Genomic DNA, 15611 nt, shown 5'->3' with positions numbered 1-15611 from the left:
CCCCCAAGAATCGTCTGAAACATTACGAGGACACTGGAGTCATGCCGGAGGAATGATACCCCACGATCCTTCACCGTCCCCGTGGCAGATGTGCAAGATGGGGGAATAAGTTCTGCTTAGCCAAGTACGAGATGTGGGCCAAGAATATGTGACCGACATGTCCAATCTCAACAGATACAAAGTTGCAATTTGGCATCCGCACTCATCTAACGACCCAGTTGCGCCAACCACGAGATGAAGCCGAATCGGATGTGTTCTTCCCAAGTAAAGTTGCGGCTAACTCATCCCAGTAACATCCTTCGTTTTCTCTCCCCAACATAGCCCGTTATATGAAAATCGGCGATGAATAGCAAATCGCCAGTAGATCATGCGGGAGCTGGGCTCTGTCGATCATTTGCGCGCACTAGGACGGACATAGATCCGTCGATCTGACGATCGAAAGAATTACGTGGACTCACACGGCGAGGGTAGGTGCGGACCGAACCACAGGCCCATGAGAACCAATTGAAAGGCGACAGCCACCCTAGTGCTGGCGATCCGAAGATGTTCTGCTTTAGAGACAATGAGCAGACGTCACACCACCTTATTAAATATCTCGGATCATGATTAGGACCTGACAACTTTCTTAGTTAAATCCTTCAATCCCAATCTTCAGAGAGAGAGAGAGTTTGTGGGGGCAGGAGGAAAGTGACTTCTCATCTGCGATTCGGGTACAATTCTTTTCAATCTTGGGTTGCAGAATGACGTCAAGATTGGTAGCCGTAGAATTCATTTTCTGGGTATCGACGGAACACGACGTGTATGATATTCTTCTCTACTTCATATCCATTTTCGCGATTGTTCTGATTGTCAAACTCACCCTTTTTTTTCTTTCCATCGACAGTAGGCAGCACATGAATCACGATGTGAAAAAAGTCAACCTTGCCGTACATAACTGGCACACGTAGCCCCACTCAGGATGCCCAAGTGCAATAACAAAAGAAACACCATGTGATAACATTTCTTTCGTTCCAAAGATTTAGCAGCTAATGATAAGCCATGATTATGTTTAAGCCAGTTGTTAATCTGTTATTATAAGCTTAATGAGTGAGATGGTTAAGGCCGAGGGCTCCGCTTTCGCTGCTTTAGATGAACCAAAGAGAAGGCTCGCTCCTCCTTTTTAAGTTTCTGGACAAATAGGAGACAAGATCTAGGAACTTTAAGTGTGTGATTTCGATTCATTAAGACGGAAGTAAAGAAGATTATATTGCCATCTGATTTATACACGAAAACCAATAAATCTTTGCAAAGTCTATCGAGGATGGATAGCATAAAGAAGACCTCAAGCATATGAGAACTCAGTAAGTGGTGGGCGAAAGAAGTTCAAACGCTAGTCACATCTCGAAGACAAATCTTTAAATGTGTAAAAAAGCTCAAGGCCTCTAGTTTTTCGACCATATTAAAATCGAAGCGCACAACAGTTTTTCTTTCAAAGCTTAAATTAGTAGCGAATGACACAAAGATACATGTCATATTTATCATCACAGTACATGACGATGAAAGGGCAAAAAGAAGAGGGGAGAACAAAGCAGTTGAGCTTATCCCTCTGATACAGTGTGCTTTACATGGCAGTGCAAAGATAATTAGGACTTGCTATGAAAGAATTTTTTCTAAATGCAGACAAATGCCGCTCGTCACACCCTACTTTGAACCCTCCCCCTTCCAATCTTTTCTGTCTGATCCCCACGTCATAACCATCACCACCATGGTCACCACTTTCAATGTATCCCATCCTCTTCCACTACAAACAGTGACATTCCTAATAATACAAACAGGACCCTACCAAAAACAGAGATTGTGTTGTCCCTCTTAACTTCTTTTTGTAGTCATGATTGCAGATTACCTTTCCTTGTCCTGAATTCTCTTGAATGTACTTGAGTCAGACAATGGTCATTTGGCCCAGATAAAAGTAGGAGAAAGGAAAGACGGATGGCAAACCCAATTTTCGTGCTAAACTAAACGAGAGATTTCCACTAGTTGGCAGAAAAGCACGGTTAAAGTTCAGTAGTAACTATATACAAGCACTTGCGCCAGTACAGAGCAAAAAAGGGACAAAATTATGAGACCTAACCCAGGGAGGGTCAATCACAAGGAGAAACCAAGGGAAGATCAAACTTAGAACAGATCAAACATGAAGGTAAAGGTTAAGAAAGTAGAGGGAAACTCAAAGCCATGTTAGAAAAATATTAGCTTGAGGCTTTCATCTTCCTCTTCTTCTTCTTCTTCTTTTTCACAAAATGGATAGCACCAACTTCCTAATTCAATCAAGAGGGTCTAGATCTCTTGAATCCAGCGGATGCAGGACTGATTTCTGGAACTGCAAAGACATCATCATTCCACCTCTTGCCGGGTCTCATGGTTGCAGGCTCTTTTGTCTGCTTGAATCCTCCTGTGATCCCACCATTTTGGTAAGAGAACTGACTAGACCACACTGGGTTTGGAGATTGAGGGACCCAAATTCCCAAATTTTCAGATGGGAAGGAACTCATTTCACTCTCAAGATCATTGTCCGTGAATGGCAATAAACCATCGTCTTTCTGCAACCCAAGAACCATAAAAACCAATTATCAGCTCCGAAGTACTATTGTTTCTTATCCTAGATTTGGTAAGCCAGCAAGGAAGGATAACAAGTTTCGGCTATGAATCAGAACTACCAAAGAAGGAGATGGGTCAATGCAAACCTTACAGAAACCAAAGGAAGCAGAGCAGGAATCAAGAAAGTCCTCAAAGTGCCAGCCTGGCAGCATCTCTATCAAGTACTCTGATATGCTACTCGTTGACCCGTTCGAACCACTTTCCTGGTCGCCCAACAGACTGTTGTTGCTTCCATCCTTGTTGTTCACCACCGCTGCGGATGCAGCCGCCGCTGCCGATGCCGCGCTCGCCGCTGCCTTTCGAGGGCCCGAGAGCGTCGCAGAAACAGAGACCGGCTTCTTGATTGAGGATGATGCCTCGGACTTGAAGTCGGGGACGACATCGCATCCGTTGGACGGGGAGGCGCTACCGGCAGCAGATGCGTAGACTTCCGATGTAGCGGAGAGCTTCACTCCCGTGAGCAAGAACCTGTTGTGCTTCTTGGTATGCTCGTTGGCCGTGTGTATCGGAAGATCGCACTCCCTGCAGAGAATGGCCCGGTCCTGTTGACAGAACAAGAACGCTCGCCTCTCCTACACCAAACCCAGTTTTCATTTTCGCCGCAATCAGCAACAAACCAACGAAACAAACCCAAAAAAGAAAAAGAAAAAAAAGGATAACTTGTTCCGGGGAACATCGGTCGCCATACAGAAAAGGCAGTAGCAGGCGAGGCGAAGAGAGGCAAGTACCTGGCAGACGTCGCAGAGAGGGAATTCCTTAGGGGAAGGACAGAGAAGGGAAAACCGCTGGTGCTTGGAGGCGAGCTTGTTGGCGTGGTGGACGCGGTGGTCGCACCCCCCGCAGAGCGCTGCCTCGTCGGCGGTGCAGAACACGGACGCCTCGTCCTTGATGCACACGTCGCACTGGATCTTCATCTGGTCCTCCTCCTAACCCTTTTCTTCCCCTTCTTCCGTCAAGCTTCCAAGAATTTGACAGAGAGAGAGAGAGAGAGAGAGAGAGAGGCGTTGAAACTGGGATGTTGGAGGAGGAGGAGGAGGATCAAGAAGATGGAAATGGGTTTGGACAGAGAGAGGTGTGCGCAACGTCTTGGGTGGGCTTGAAGTTTGAACAAGAAAAGGAGTGGCTTTTTTCAACAGCATGGGAAAGAAAAAAGAACACACGCACTTGGGATGATGATGTAAGAGAAAGAGATGGATCAAGATTCAGGCGATGGAGCGGCAAGTTGGTTTATATATGCAAAGTGGAAAAAGATTCTTCCTTACTTTTCTTGTTAATTTAATGTTAAAAATAGAAAGGGTTAAAGTTAATAACCACGAAAAACCCAAAATTAGTACACATGTAATAAATTTATTCAAAACTAATTTTTTGACCATCAAAAATCTCAAATCAGTACATCTGTGACAATTTTACGCTTCATTAGTTTTTGTTAAATTTTACTGTTAAATTTCTAAATTAGATGACATATGGCAGTTGACTGGTATACCAATTTGGGGTTTTACCCTCTGTTTGTCAAAGGTATACCTGTATGTGATTTTTCATGATATTAATCCAATTTAACGGAGGGCAAATTTGTCATAAATGTACCAGTTTGGCGTTTTTAGTGGTCAAAAAATTAGTTTGGGGTAAATTTGTCACATGTGTATCAGTTTGGGATTTTTCGTGGTCAAAAAATTAGTTTAGGGTAAATTTGTCATAGACGTACTGGTTTGGGGTTTTTCGTGATATTAATCCAAATAAAAAAAATGAAATTCGGTCGTGTTTGGTAAATCAAAGAAAATCAAGAAGGTTATTTTTGACCGACACATGCCAAAAACGACTGTGCCGCAATATAATGTTGGAATAACCATGTGACTGTAAGTTCGGGATATGGACAGGTATATACTATTATTTTCCTTGTAAGTACGTCGAGAAAATTTTATGCGACGCTATAATGCAATCATAAAAAGATGTTACCATGATTTTACGTCAATTGTATTTTAAACAACAAATGCTTACATTTTTTTAATAGGATTATTTAAAGCACAAGGTTTTGCAGAAATATCATACCTAATAGCTAAATTTGCTACAATGTGCACGGCTATAATTGAAGGTGGAGAAATACATTTGAGCTTGGAAGAGGAAGTCGTGGACATGAGCTTGCAATTAAATTACCCATTGACGTTAACAATAAAGTTACTCAAAAAAATTTATTTTATAATATGAATGTGGCAAAACTCGAAAGTCTTTACTTTTTTTTTTCTTTTCTGTTAAGGGCTTAATTTATCGAATGAGGAAAATGAGACCTTGATCAGATTATTTCTCAACTTCCGTGTAATTAATGCACGCAATGTCATTTTTCTAAGGTTTCATTTGTTTCGCGGAAAATGAACGATTTATAAAATAATTTTTTAATAATGATCGCTTACATCTCTTATAAAAATATATATATTTTCATCGTCAACGAAAATATTTGTACATAAATTATTTACGATAATTAAGATATTTTTTATTAACTAATTTTTTAAAGTGATATAAGTGATTATTTTAAAAAATATATATTTTAAATTATTCATTTTTCAAAAAATAAACGAAATCTAAATTCATGAGGAATAGTGCTCACAAGAAATTACGTCTCAAGGCTTATCGTGTGAGAGACTTTGCTAGTCATCATTAATTGTACTTGACTCCACGAGACAAAATTGTGTATGTTTGCGACAACTTCAAACATGTTATTTATTGCGAGTCGCCCCAAATGAAACCTCCTTTGAAATTTGATAGCTTGTAAGAGAGAATCATGACTTCAAATCTCAATGATTACATGTATTAAAAGAGTTGAAGTGATGGGAAGGACATAAAATCTTAAATGCAGATGGCTAAAAAAACAGTACAAGAAAAGTAAAAACTAATGCACAATGACAAGATGAATTGTAACCCTCTCAGAATTGGAATTCTCTATATTTGGGTAGATAATTTTGCCCGATTCCTTTGAATCAAAAGATCCTTACGATTTAGGAAACCGAATATCGTCTCTTCTACCTTTGCCCTCATCGAGGGCAAGGGTAGAGCTCAAGGGTCGCGACCCAGTCGGCATCGTCACCCAACCCTGAGTGATGCCAAATCGGTTTGTGAGATCGGGCTTGGCCGAGTGACGTCGATTCAACGTGGTGAGCCTAATCCGATCCCCAACACGAAGTGAGAACACCCACTGTGAGCAAGTTGTCATGCGTGGGTGGTCGTGGTCGTGGTCGATGGTCCTCAGCGTTCATGGCTTGGTCTATTTGTGACTTACGACCCTGAGTAGAGAGAGAGAGAGAGTCATTAGAGAGGAGAGAGAGATATTGCTAAAGGCAAGCTAAGAAATAGGGAAAGGAGGAAAAGGAGAGAATGAAAATGAAAAGCAAAAGGGTACTTTTGTTTTACTAAAAACTTTATGATAAAAGAAAATATTTTTCATGAAAAATTGTTAGTGATTTAAGAAAAGTGATTTCTTTATTAACAAAAAGGGCAGCCGTTTTTTCTCAATCTAAACTTATTTTCAGTTCATGACTAGATCAATTAATTGTCCGTCATCCATACACAGGAAAGTCGAAAATAATTTCTCGAAAATAATTTCCCTTGTTGTTCACTGAAAATTTCATGATACAAGAAAATATTTTCCATGAAAATCTTATCCACGGAAAATGGGTAGTTTTTATTTATTTGGTGATTTAGGCAAAGTGATTTTCTTATTGCCAGAAAGATAAGTCGTTTTCCTCCAATTTAAGCTCGTTGTTTTCGGTCCACAAAAAACGTTTTCCAAACATCGTCCAAATACTAGAAAAAATTTCCCGGAAACATTTCTTCCAACAAACGGATCCTAAGAAAGAAATCTCAACGATCAAATTATATTTGTAAGGGAATGTCAATTTTCTCAATGTATATATATATATATAAAATGGAAAATCTACTCTTAAATTCAGAGGACTCCAATCCATACCTAGTTTGGTTGCATAAGAGAGAGCACTTAATGCAATCTTCTCAATTATGTGTACAAAAAAAAAAAGCCAGTCTCTCTCAAGACACAGAGTCACAACTGTACAATGGCACCAATGATTGGATAGTAAAATTCACTTGCCTGCCGTAGCTAGAGGTGTCAAAAATACCCTCTCCTACCCTACCCTACCTAGCCCGAACCGAACGGAACCGACCCGACCATTGAGCTAATGTGCATAAAATAAAAAACGAATGATATTAGCATATTATCTTTTTTAATCCCCTTCACTCCTATTAAGGTACAACTTCCAGGCTCTTTTGTCTGGGGGGACCATCTGGTGCCGCCTCCATTATTGGCCAATTCACATCTCGAGCTCCTCAGCATTTTGCACAAACCCAAGATCTCTCCCCCTGCATTGAAATCCATGATTGCTGCTAAAATCCATAGAAACAGGACACAGTGTGTTGCATCAGATTTTGCTGTAAAAAATCTATTCTATCTCCTCTCTCTCTCTCTCTCTCTCTCTCTCTCTCTCTCTCTCTCTCTCTCTCTCTCCTGCCTCCTTAGTTCTGCATCAAAGCAAATTAGCCTTGTGGTCCCTCTTCTTAACCTCGAACTTATTCAGTGCAAGTTTTATAGTATGGCAGCGGCAGCAGCAGCAGCACCAACCCCACCACATGGGGGGGCCTCTCTAGCTTCGAAGTACGTTTTCTCTTGTTTTTCTTTCAGACCATTCACTGGCATGAAGCATGAGTTCCACCTCGAATCCTTCTTTCGCGAAGAACCCAACTGCCCAAATTTTTGTATTCTTTGGGTCACCGCCATCTCTCCATATGTATTATTCCCAAGGAACCAATAAGCATTTTTTTGTTTGTTTGTTTGTTCGTTTGTTTATGAATTCCTACAATAATCGGCACTGCGTTGCGTTGACGTGCTTCGCGCGTGGGTGAACAGTGTTCATTTCGTACGCAACGTTGTGAGCCGACGGTACAACTCATAAGTTCAATTTTGCAGAGAATCTAAAATAGGCATTTTATTCACGATTCAAAAAATAAAAGAAAATGAGAGAAGTGTTCTAAATTTCCGCACATGGATTGGAAGATGAGGTTGATTATTTCACTATAAAAGATAATTAAGGAATTTTATCTAGTGCGTTAGTTAAATTCTTTCTTTTAACTTATTGTCCTTTTTCTTTGACCAAGTAGAGCAATTAGGTGTACAAGGGTTGTTAAATGGTGCATATAAACTATTTTAAAATGCTGGAGATAGGAGCCAAAGTTAAATGGCATTATTGAGGAGATAATTAACATTAGGGCAAAAAGAAGGCACTAATCAAGATCATTTGGTGCTCCTTATCTCTTAATGCTGGAGACAAACTAAGTCAATTTGCTTTTGCAATTCAAGCAAATTCTTGATGAGAATTACAAGTATAATATAAACAAAAGGCAAATTGGCCAAGAGACAGGGTCCTCCACTGCCTAAGTTGCCATAGTTGCAACTTTGCTTTGTTTTTGCTGACTAGTTGTTGAACTTTCCAATATAATCCCTGAAATTTTAAAATTTGTTCGAATATGATCCTTTGGTTTAAAATAATTGATGGGATTTACTGACATAGACAAGATATTTCATCCAGTTCGTGACTTATCGCTGTTCTCGCACTATTTTGCCAAATTTATTTTGTTTGTTTGCTCGATTGGGTCCTTGCATGTGTGGCTTTGTATATGCACCCATGCGCATGCTTGCGTGTGACGAAAATCACTTGGGCATTGCTTAGGTGAGGATTCGGTAAATACCCATGTCACCATGTCGTTTTCATGTCACCATCTCGTTGCATCTAATTTAGGTTTAAACCCAACATGAAATGTTTGATAATCGCGTCACGACATTAAAATCCCAACATACCAAATTAATTGAATGGATTCCACAACATAAAAATTGTTCAAGATATAAACCCTCATATACAAAATGCATAGAGATGTGAATACATGTCGTGATAACTTCATGCACATTATACCAACAACGCAACTCGTCCTTCCATCTCTAGATATATTTCGTCGTATTCACATGTGGTGATTATGTCGAAGGAGCAATAACACGTCGTGTTTTAGAAATGGAGACATCGTCGCGCCCTATTTAGATCCCATTACGCAAAAAATCAGATATCTCTCTCGCTACAAACTTAAGCTACCAATTGATCGCTTTCACGTGCACTATTGGGTTCACCAGAGATAAGGCATGACCTCCCCTCTCCCACAGATCCAAAAGCTTCAACTTGCAGCGATGCCCGCCATTATTTGCCCTCTTCTTTTGGTGGTCTAAACACCATTATTTGCTTAATTAAAGCCGCGCTTTTAAGCGCAACTAATCGCCTGATTAAGCTGCTTCCACGATAACATATACAGCAAAAATATCTGAGATAATTGCACCGCGGGGCGATTAAACTAATTAGATATCATCATTCGCCAGCAGATCTCTGGTTCAAATCCACTAATCCCCACTTCGATAATAATCAAAGCGGTGGTCCCTCACCCTCCCCAGCAAGAAGACGAAAATCGCTTTTTTGAACAATCTGAACTTGAGACCGTGGATCGATGTGAACGTGATTGGTTCTTCCTTCCTCCCACGATTTCCCACCCACCAAAACGATCAGAAAAGGCGTGTGGGGTCAAAGGAGGGAGTCGGCATCGCACTGTCCACTGAATAATGGAGGCATTATCTTATTATTAAATCACTATTATCATAATAATAATAATAATTATTGTTTGGGTTAGCCCCGCTTATTCTCCACTGCGACCAGATTTTCCTGGGAAAAGGAGAAAGAAAATTAAAGTTCGTCTTCGTGTATTTTTTCTTTTTCTTCTTTAGTGGACACTGTTTTATATTCCTTTCATTTTCTATTCTTTTGTTCTTTTTTTGTTCTTTTTTAGATTTGCTTCGTATAAAATATGTTGCGGCCTACAATCACAAGGAAACCCATGTTTCTTGTACAGTTTTGAGTGGTCATCGCGTTATCCTACGTCCTGCCTCGTTCGCTTCTTGATGAAACGGACCTTTCTTGTAAATAGATCTAGGTTACGATCCGAACTGACTCGATTTATTCTTCGACGTCGTAATCAATAGCCTTTTAAAAACGCGCCTCGACTGTGAACATATTTTTATGGCCATTGGTCGTATCGAGGGATAAAGAAGATAAGACTCCAATGTGAGTCCCACTCGACAAGAAAATAATCGGTCGAAATGAAAACGAACAAAGGCACATGCGAAGCAAATGTAGATCAAAGTGCCCGAGCTAGTCCATTCTTTGCTTCGACTCACCGGTACATTCGACGATCTCAATGCTCCACTCGATTACTATACCACGACCATCAGATTCTACCCAAGCAAAAAGAACTTAGTGATGAACTTATTATATAGGATATTAATTATTTCCATTGTAACTAATTCAACTATTATCACATCCAAAGGCGATTTTTCTATTGTCGTTCTCGTCCCTCCCTTTATTTATGTGTGTGTATATATTTATAGACATACATATATTTTTTCAATTGACAAAATTTTTCCTAAAAAAATCAACAAGGCCAAGGAAAATCAACATGGTTGGAGATAAGTGCAAACTTCTCTATATAAGCTGCTAATTATGTATTTATGAAGATGCTTGGAAAAGACATAAAGTTGGCAAGTGCTTCCATTTTTAAAAAGGTTAATATCTATGATATCTGTTGACCAATATCGCCCGCCGCATTCCATGCCAATCATAAATGCTTGAATAAGTTGCACAAAATAAATATCCTAAAAGGACGTTCACGAGTCATGACTATTCATATTGTTAAATAAAATGAAGAAATTAAAATAGCCCTTTATATATATATATATAGTTGAAGAGGATAGATATGGGCGCTTAGATGCAACAACCTAGCATGAACCCCCAAGTAAAGAGCGTATGAACTAAGACTATTCTAGACATTCAATTAAAAAATTCAGGAATAAGTGTGATGGAAATTCTAAGACTTGTCACGAAAGTGTAATCGAGTCTTAAAATTTTCAAAAAATAATAGTCAAATCCTTCCATTAACTCCGTCCAGCTTGACTAACAGAAAATGCTAGCAAATTCTAGGACTCGGCTGCATCTTTCAAAAGCTTTAAGGATTTGATTGCACTTTCGCGATAAGTTTTGGGATTTTCAGTGCACTTATACCAATAATATTTTGTGAATTAGGGTGCGCATGAATAATTCTGGTGCTGGTATTATTTACGAACGAAATGATTTTTTTTACGTGCCGGAAACAATTTTTGAGTATTTGAAGGCGTTTGATAAAGTGTCCAAAATTTCTATTCCTAGAGTAGAAAAGAGCAATGCGTTTGGTAACTACAAAAATTTACGTTCCCAAATAATATTTTAATAATATTTTGAATTGTTTATTTTTTTTTCTTTCTACTTTCTTCTTTGGCCATGGCCGGTCGCCGCGACCGGCCACGACTAGGGCCGAGCGGGCGTCACGGACCTCGCCGGCCGCCGGCGAGGTGAGGTCGCCCTCGCCGCGAGGCGAGCGGCGGACCCTCGCCGTCTGCGGGCGAGGCCGAGCCTCGCCGTCTCGGGCGAGGCCGACCTCGCCGTCGCGACGGACGGCGAGGCTCGGCCTCGCTCGATCTGGGCGAGGCCGCCTCGCCCGGGCGGCGAGGGTCCGGCCCTCGCCCTCGCCTCCGCCCGGCGGCGGCGAGGCCGTGACGCCCCCGCCGGGGCCCTGGGGCGGTCGCGGCCGCCGGCCGCGGGAAGAACAACACAAAAATAAGAAAGAAAAAAAAAAACTAGTTCTCAAAATTGTGTCGAGAACAAGAAGCGACTTTTTTACTTCTTGTTTCTCTCCATGTTTCTCGGCACAAATTTTTGCAAAATGTGCGAACAAAAATTCTACAAACACATTTCTTCCAAACTATTTACGAAATTTTTTATTTGGCGTTCTAAACGGCCTTTAGAATACCCTAGGCATTCATTTGAATGGTTTATTGATTATGATGACAGGCTATCCTCGACAAGGGACCAATAATTACATGATGGAGGGGACAGACAGAGCATAGGGAATATGGTAATTATACATATAGTACTACTCATGGTCTAAGTAGGAATAAAATAATTAGAGCCAGCAGCGTTAGCCACCACAAAGGGCACCTCGTTATCTTCAGCAATAAAAAAAAAAAATTGGTGGATTAAGGATGCCTTGTGGTCCTGAGCAAGACCTAAAAAGGCTCGAGGAAACAATAAGGGAAAGGGACTCTTCGGTACGATGGAGATCCGTCTCCAAGTTTCTCTCCGTATTCCCTCTCTTTAGGAAAGAAAAAGATTTGGAGGGAACTTGGGGCCTCTTAGGTGGTGAAGGTATACACCACGTCAATTTCGATTGGCTATCTCCGGGTAAGTAGGTATAATAGCCTCTCATGCCTAGGATGACAAGAAGGGAAGTCTCGGCTTCCTGTAGGTCTGCTTATGATTCGCACAAGTTTATCAACCAACTAGCAGACCTGAAAATGTTAGCAAATTCTATGACTCGGTTGCACTTTTCAAAAGCTTTAAGGATTCGATTGCACTTTCGCGATAAGTTCTAGAACTTTCAGTGCACTTATCCCAATAATTTTTTGTGAATTAGAATACCCTAGGCATTCATTTGAATGGTTTATTGATTATGATGCTAGGCTATCCTCGACAACGGACCAATAATTACATTATGGAGGGGACAGACAGAGCATAGAGAATATAGTAATTATATATATAGTACTAATCATGGTCTAAGTAGGAATAAAATAATTAGAGCCAGCAGGCTTTAGCCACCTCAAAGGGCACCTCGTTATCTTCAGCAATTAAAAAAAAAAAATTTGGTGGGTTAAGGATGCGTTGGATTGAGAGATGAAACCCCTTTTTAGCGACAACGAAGGTCCCCCTCCCCACCACTTCAAAAAAGGTTGAGTGTTTGGCATTGCCATTTGCCATGTGGGATCTCGATTCCCTCCATATCGATGATCCAAATTGAACTTAACTTTTCCTCTATGGGTTTATGCAACGTGACCCTTTTTCGTATTTAACTTATCAAGATCGATTGCATTAATCCCGCCTTGATATCACTTAGTACGGATGTGATATTCGACCGTATGATAAGGAGAAGGGATAAGTGCGTTGAAAGTTCCGAAATTTGTAACGAATGTATAATCCAGTCCTGAAACTTTCAAAAAAGTGCAATCGAATCCTAAAACTTGTCAAGTTGATACGATCAAGCCATTCCGTTGATTGCACTTTTTGAAAATTTCAGGACTCGATTGCACTTTTATGACAAATTTTTAGACTTGATTGCATTTTTTGACGTAAACGTGACTCTACTATTCTCTATTGATTTCGAACGGTATTCATTCATGTGTTGGGAGAAGATCGAGTAGTTAGATGAGGCACCAAATCATTATGAATCCCAATGAGGGAGCACCTACCTATTCAAAGGTTAGAACTTAAGAATCATGATGATTTTGTGTTTCATTTTCAAGTTGGATTAAGAGATTATGTTTGGCGAAAGCATTGTTAGTTGATCAGCGGTTTTCCGAGTTGGGGAATGGCCGACTCTTAATGGAGGTGGTGGTGGGTGACTACTAGCGACAGATTGAAACCGTACATATTGTGCTTGTTCCCTTTTTTTATGTCTTTCTTTATCTTTAGCTCGGATGGCAAAGAAAAATAGTTTGGATTAATATCTTCTAACGAATTTATCGACACGCAAATAAAAAAAACCAAACCCAATTAAATTGGAGAATTTCTAAAATTTGAACACATAATCAACTTGGACACCTATTATGGGATGATGTGATTAGTCGATTGTATCAATTCGATAGTGTAATCAACGCACAAAACACTTTCTCCTCACCTCACAAGGTGTATTATACTCGTCAATGGGTATTATCCTCTATTAAATGCAAGAAAGATAGTAAATCCAAGAAAGCAATATTAGAAAATTAGGCCCGATTTGCATACGACTAAGCAATTGTAGTTAGTCTGGAAGCATGGTAAATCAATTTATCACGCGTGATCGATATCCCCAATACCGCCACGGCCAGTAACTTCACTGCGAACGTGAATTTCATGATCGGAAACTCTACTTTCGGTCCTCCAGCTTAACTAAAGCGAAGATCTTTTGTGCTATTCTTGAAAGAACATGAAGGAAGCAATTTAAACTCGTGCAGGAATAAGCGTAAAAAGATAGCTAGAAGTGCCAAAAGGTTGAAGTGAGGGCTTCGGGGAGTTTGAATATGTGAGAAGGGAATGTCTCATTCCCAATGTGTTGGAAAAGTTCAAAGTAGATAGTCTGATCAACCAACAGTATGCGACTAAAACCTACTGCAGCTGCTTGAGCATCTTGGTTGCAGCAACTGCGTTTTAACTTCAGGGGCTTATCATATGATTTCATTGACCATGAAATGGAAGCAAAAATCTGTATGACTAGGTTTCGAGATTCTTCATCTGCAATTGGCTAGGACCAATAGTGTCGACGCGTAGTAGGGATCGGCTTATATTAATGGCACGCCGTGCTTCGAAACCACCTAAAAAGGTTGCTTTTTCGCTAGCTTCTAGCGGGCGAAAGCCCATGGAGGGCTTTTGGGTTTCGGATCAACCTGACCCATTTCGGGGACCACTCACGCACACTTTGATTTTCTATAGGAAATGCCAAACGAAATTCCTAGAAAGTTGACCGACCTCTCCATCAAAAGATGGGGATGGGGATGGGCATGGGCTTCAAGAAATCGATGGCATTTTGATACGGGACATGGTCTTCACATCTATCTCCGTGGGGACCCAACATGGACAACCATTCCTTGGAAGCATTATTGTATTCCACGAGTAATTTTGTGAATGGTACTTCCTTGTGGTTTGTGGGTCCCTCTCATTTTCGACCTAGATAATGATTAATTTAATGGGGGTGGGAAAGAACCTTTTGATTGGAGCGGTAGATGAAGTTAGATCTTGTTGAGATGAGATTCAGTGAATCCACCAGCATTTAGGTTAATACTTGCTTGAACTTGGCGAAGCAACTTGGGAATGCTGTGCTGCAAATCTAGTTTTGTTGCTTAAGAAAGAAGAAAAACTTAGTGAATTGTTAGTTAAAAATTGCTCTCCCCCCCCCCCCACCAAAAAAAAAAGAAAGAAAAAGGAATAAAGCCGTCCAAAGTCCCTGACTCCTCTGGATATCGGAAATGAAACCATCGGAACTGGAACAGACACATTCTCGATCGATACCATTTGGCAAGTTGAAATGAAGCGGAATGGAAATGGAAATTGGGGAATGAACATCGGTGCATTCATGCATTTTCATTACCATGTGGGAGGCAGGAATGAGTGAGAATGACGGGAATGTGATCAATGAAAAAAAAGGCAAGCATACAAGTGGGTTATTTATTAAGCTCGGGAATTGGTAACCTTTTGAATGAAAAATTGGGTACGGTAACCAATTTTTTTCACCAATAGATTACGATTTGAAAGATCAAAACTCATTCCACAGAAAGATACGTTCCAATTTCGATGCATTGCCAAATGCAATACTTTTTACATTAATTCTCATTCCGATTTCTTTTATAATCCGATCTATCTCATTCTTATATACCAAATGGGAACCTAAGGGATTGATTGCTAGGCAATCAAGTGGAAGTTCTAAATCTGGGGAGACGTGGCCCTGTCAGTTCAATCTGGGCCCAGACGCTTTTGATTTCTTTCTGGGCTCTGAGTTTAAGGCCTCTCGCCTGTTTGGGCCCAATTTGTCAAAGTTTTGCAACTGCTCAGGCTTCAGAAAACGCTTCGCATTGCATGAATTTTGCTGCGAGACCTCGAAGCGAAGTCAGAATCACACCAGCAATCTCGGCTCGGCTACCACCAAGCGTGGTTAGCTTTGTGACTCTCGTACTTGTACGCCTTCAACGAGGACACAAATTCGAAAGAGCGAGATGAATTTCGTGACGAGACGTGCCGACCTCGGGGCGAAGAGAGTTTGCTGGTATTTTA

The 15611-nt window shown here is 40.6% G+C and overlaps 1 protein-coding gene across 1 annotated transcript; it reads right to left on the bottom strand.

Moving 5' to 3' along the window:
• Window positions 1-1491: 1491 nt before the first annotated feature.
• On the bottom strand, window positions 1492-3836 carry LOC115669116 (B-box zinc finger protein 21-like). The gene is made up of 3 exons (XM_030590429.2): window positions 3363-3836; window positions 2721-3206; window positions 1492-2576 (listed from the first exon to the last, which is right to left on the bottom strand). The coding sequence occupies exons 1-3, from the start codon at window positions 3546-3548 to the stop codon at window positions 2304-2306; spliced, it is 945 nt and encodes a 314-aa protein (XP_030446289.2). The 5' UTR covers window positions 3549-3836; the 3' UTR covers window positions 1492-2303.
• Window positions 3837-15611: the final 11775 nt, after the last annotated feature.

This window comes from Syzygium oleosum, unplaced genomic scaffold (genome assembly GCF_021117445.2).
Source record: "Syzygium oleosum isolate NSW1041296 unplaced genomic scaffold, Sole_v2.1 Sole_v2.22, whole genome shotgun sequence".
In the NCBI taxonomy this organism is placed as follows: Eukaryota; Viridiplantae; Streptophyta; class Magnoliopsida; order Myrtales; family Myrtaceae; genus Syzygium; species Syzygium oleosum.
Note: the sequence above shows the minus strand (reverse complement) of the source record. Positions and strands in the feature narration are given on the sequence as shown.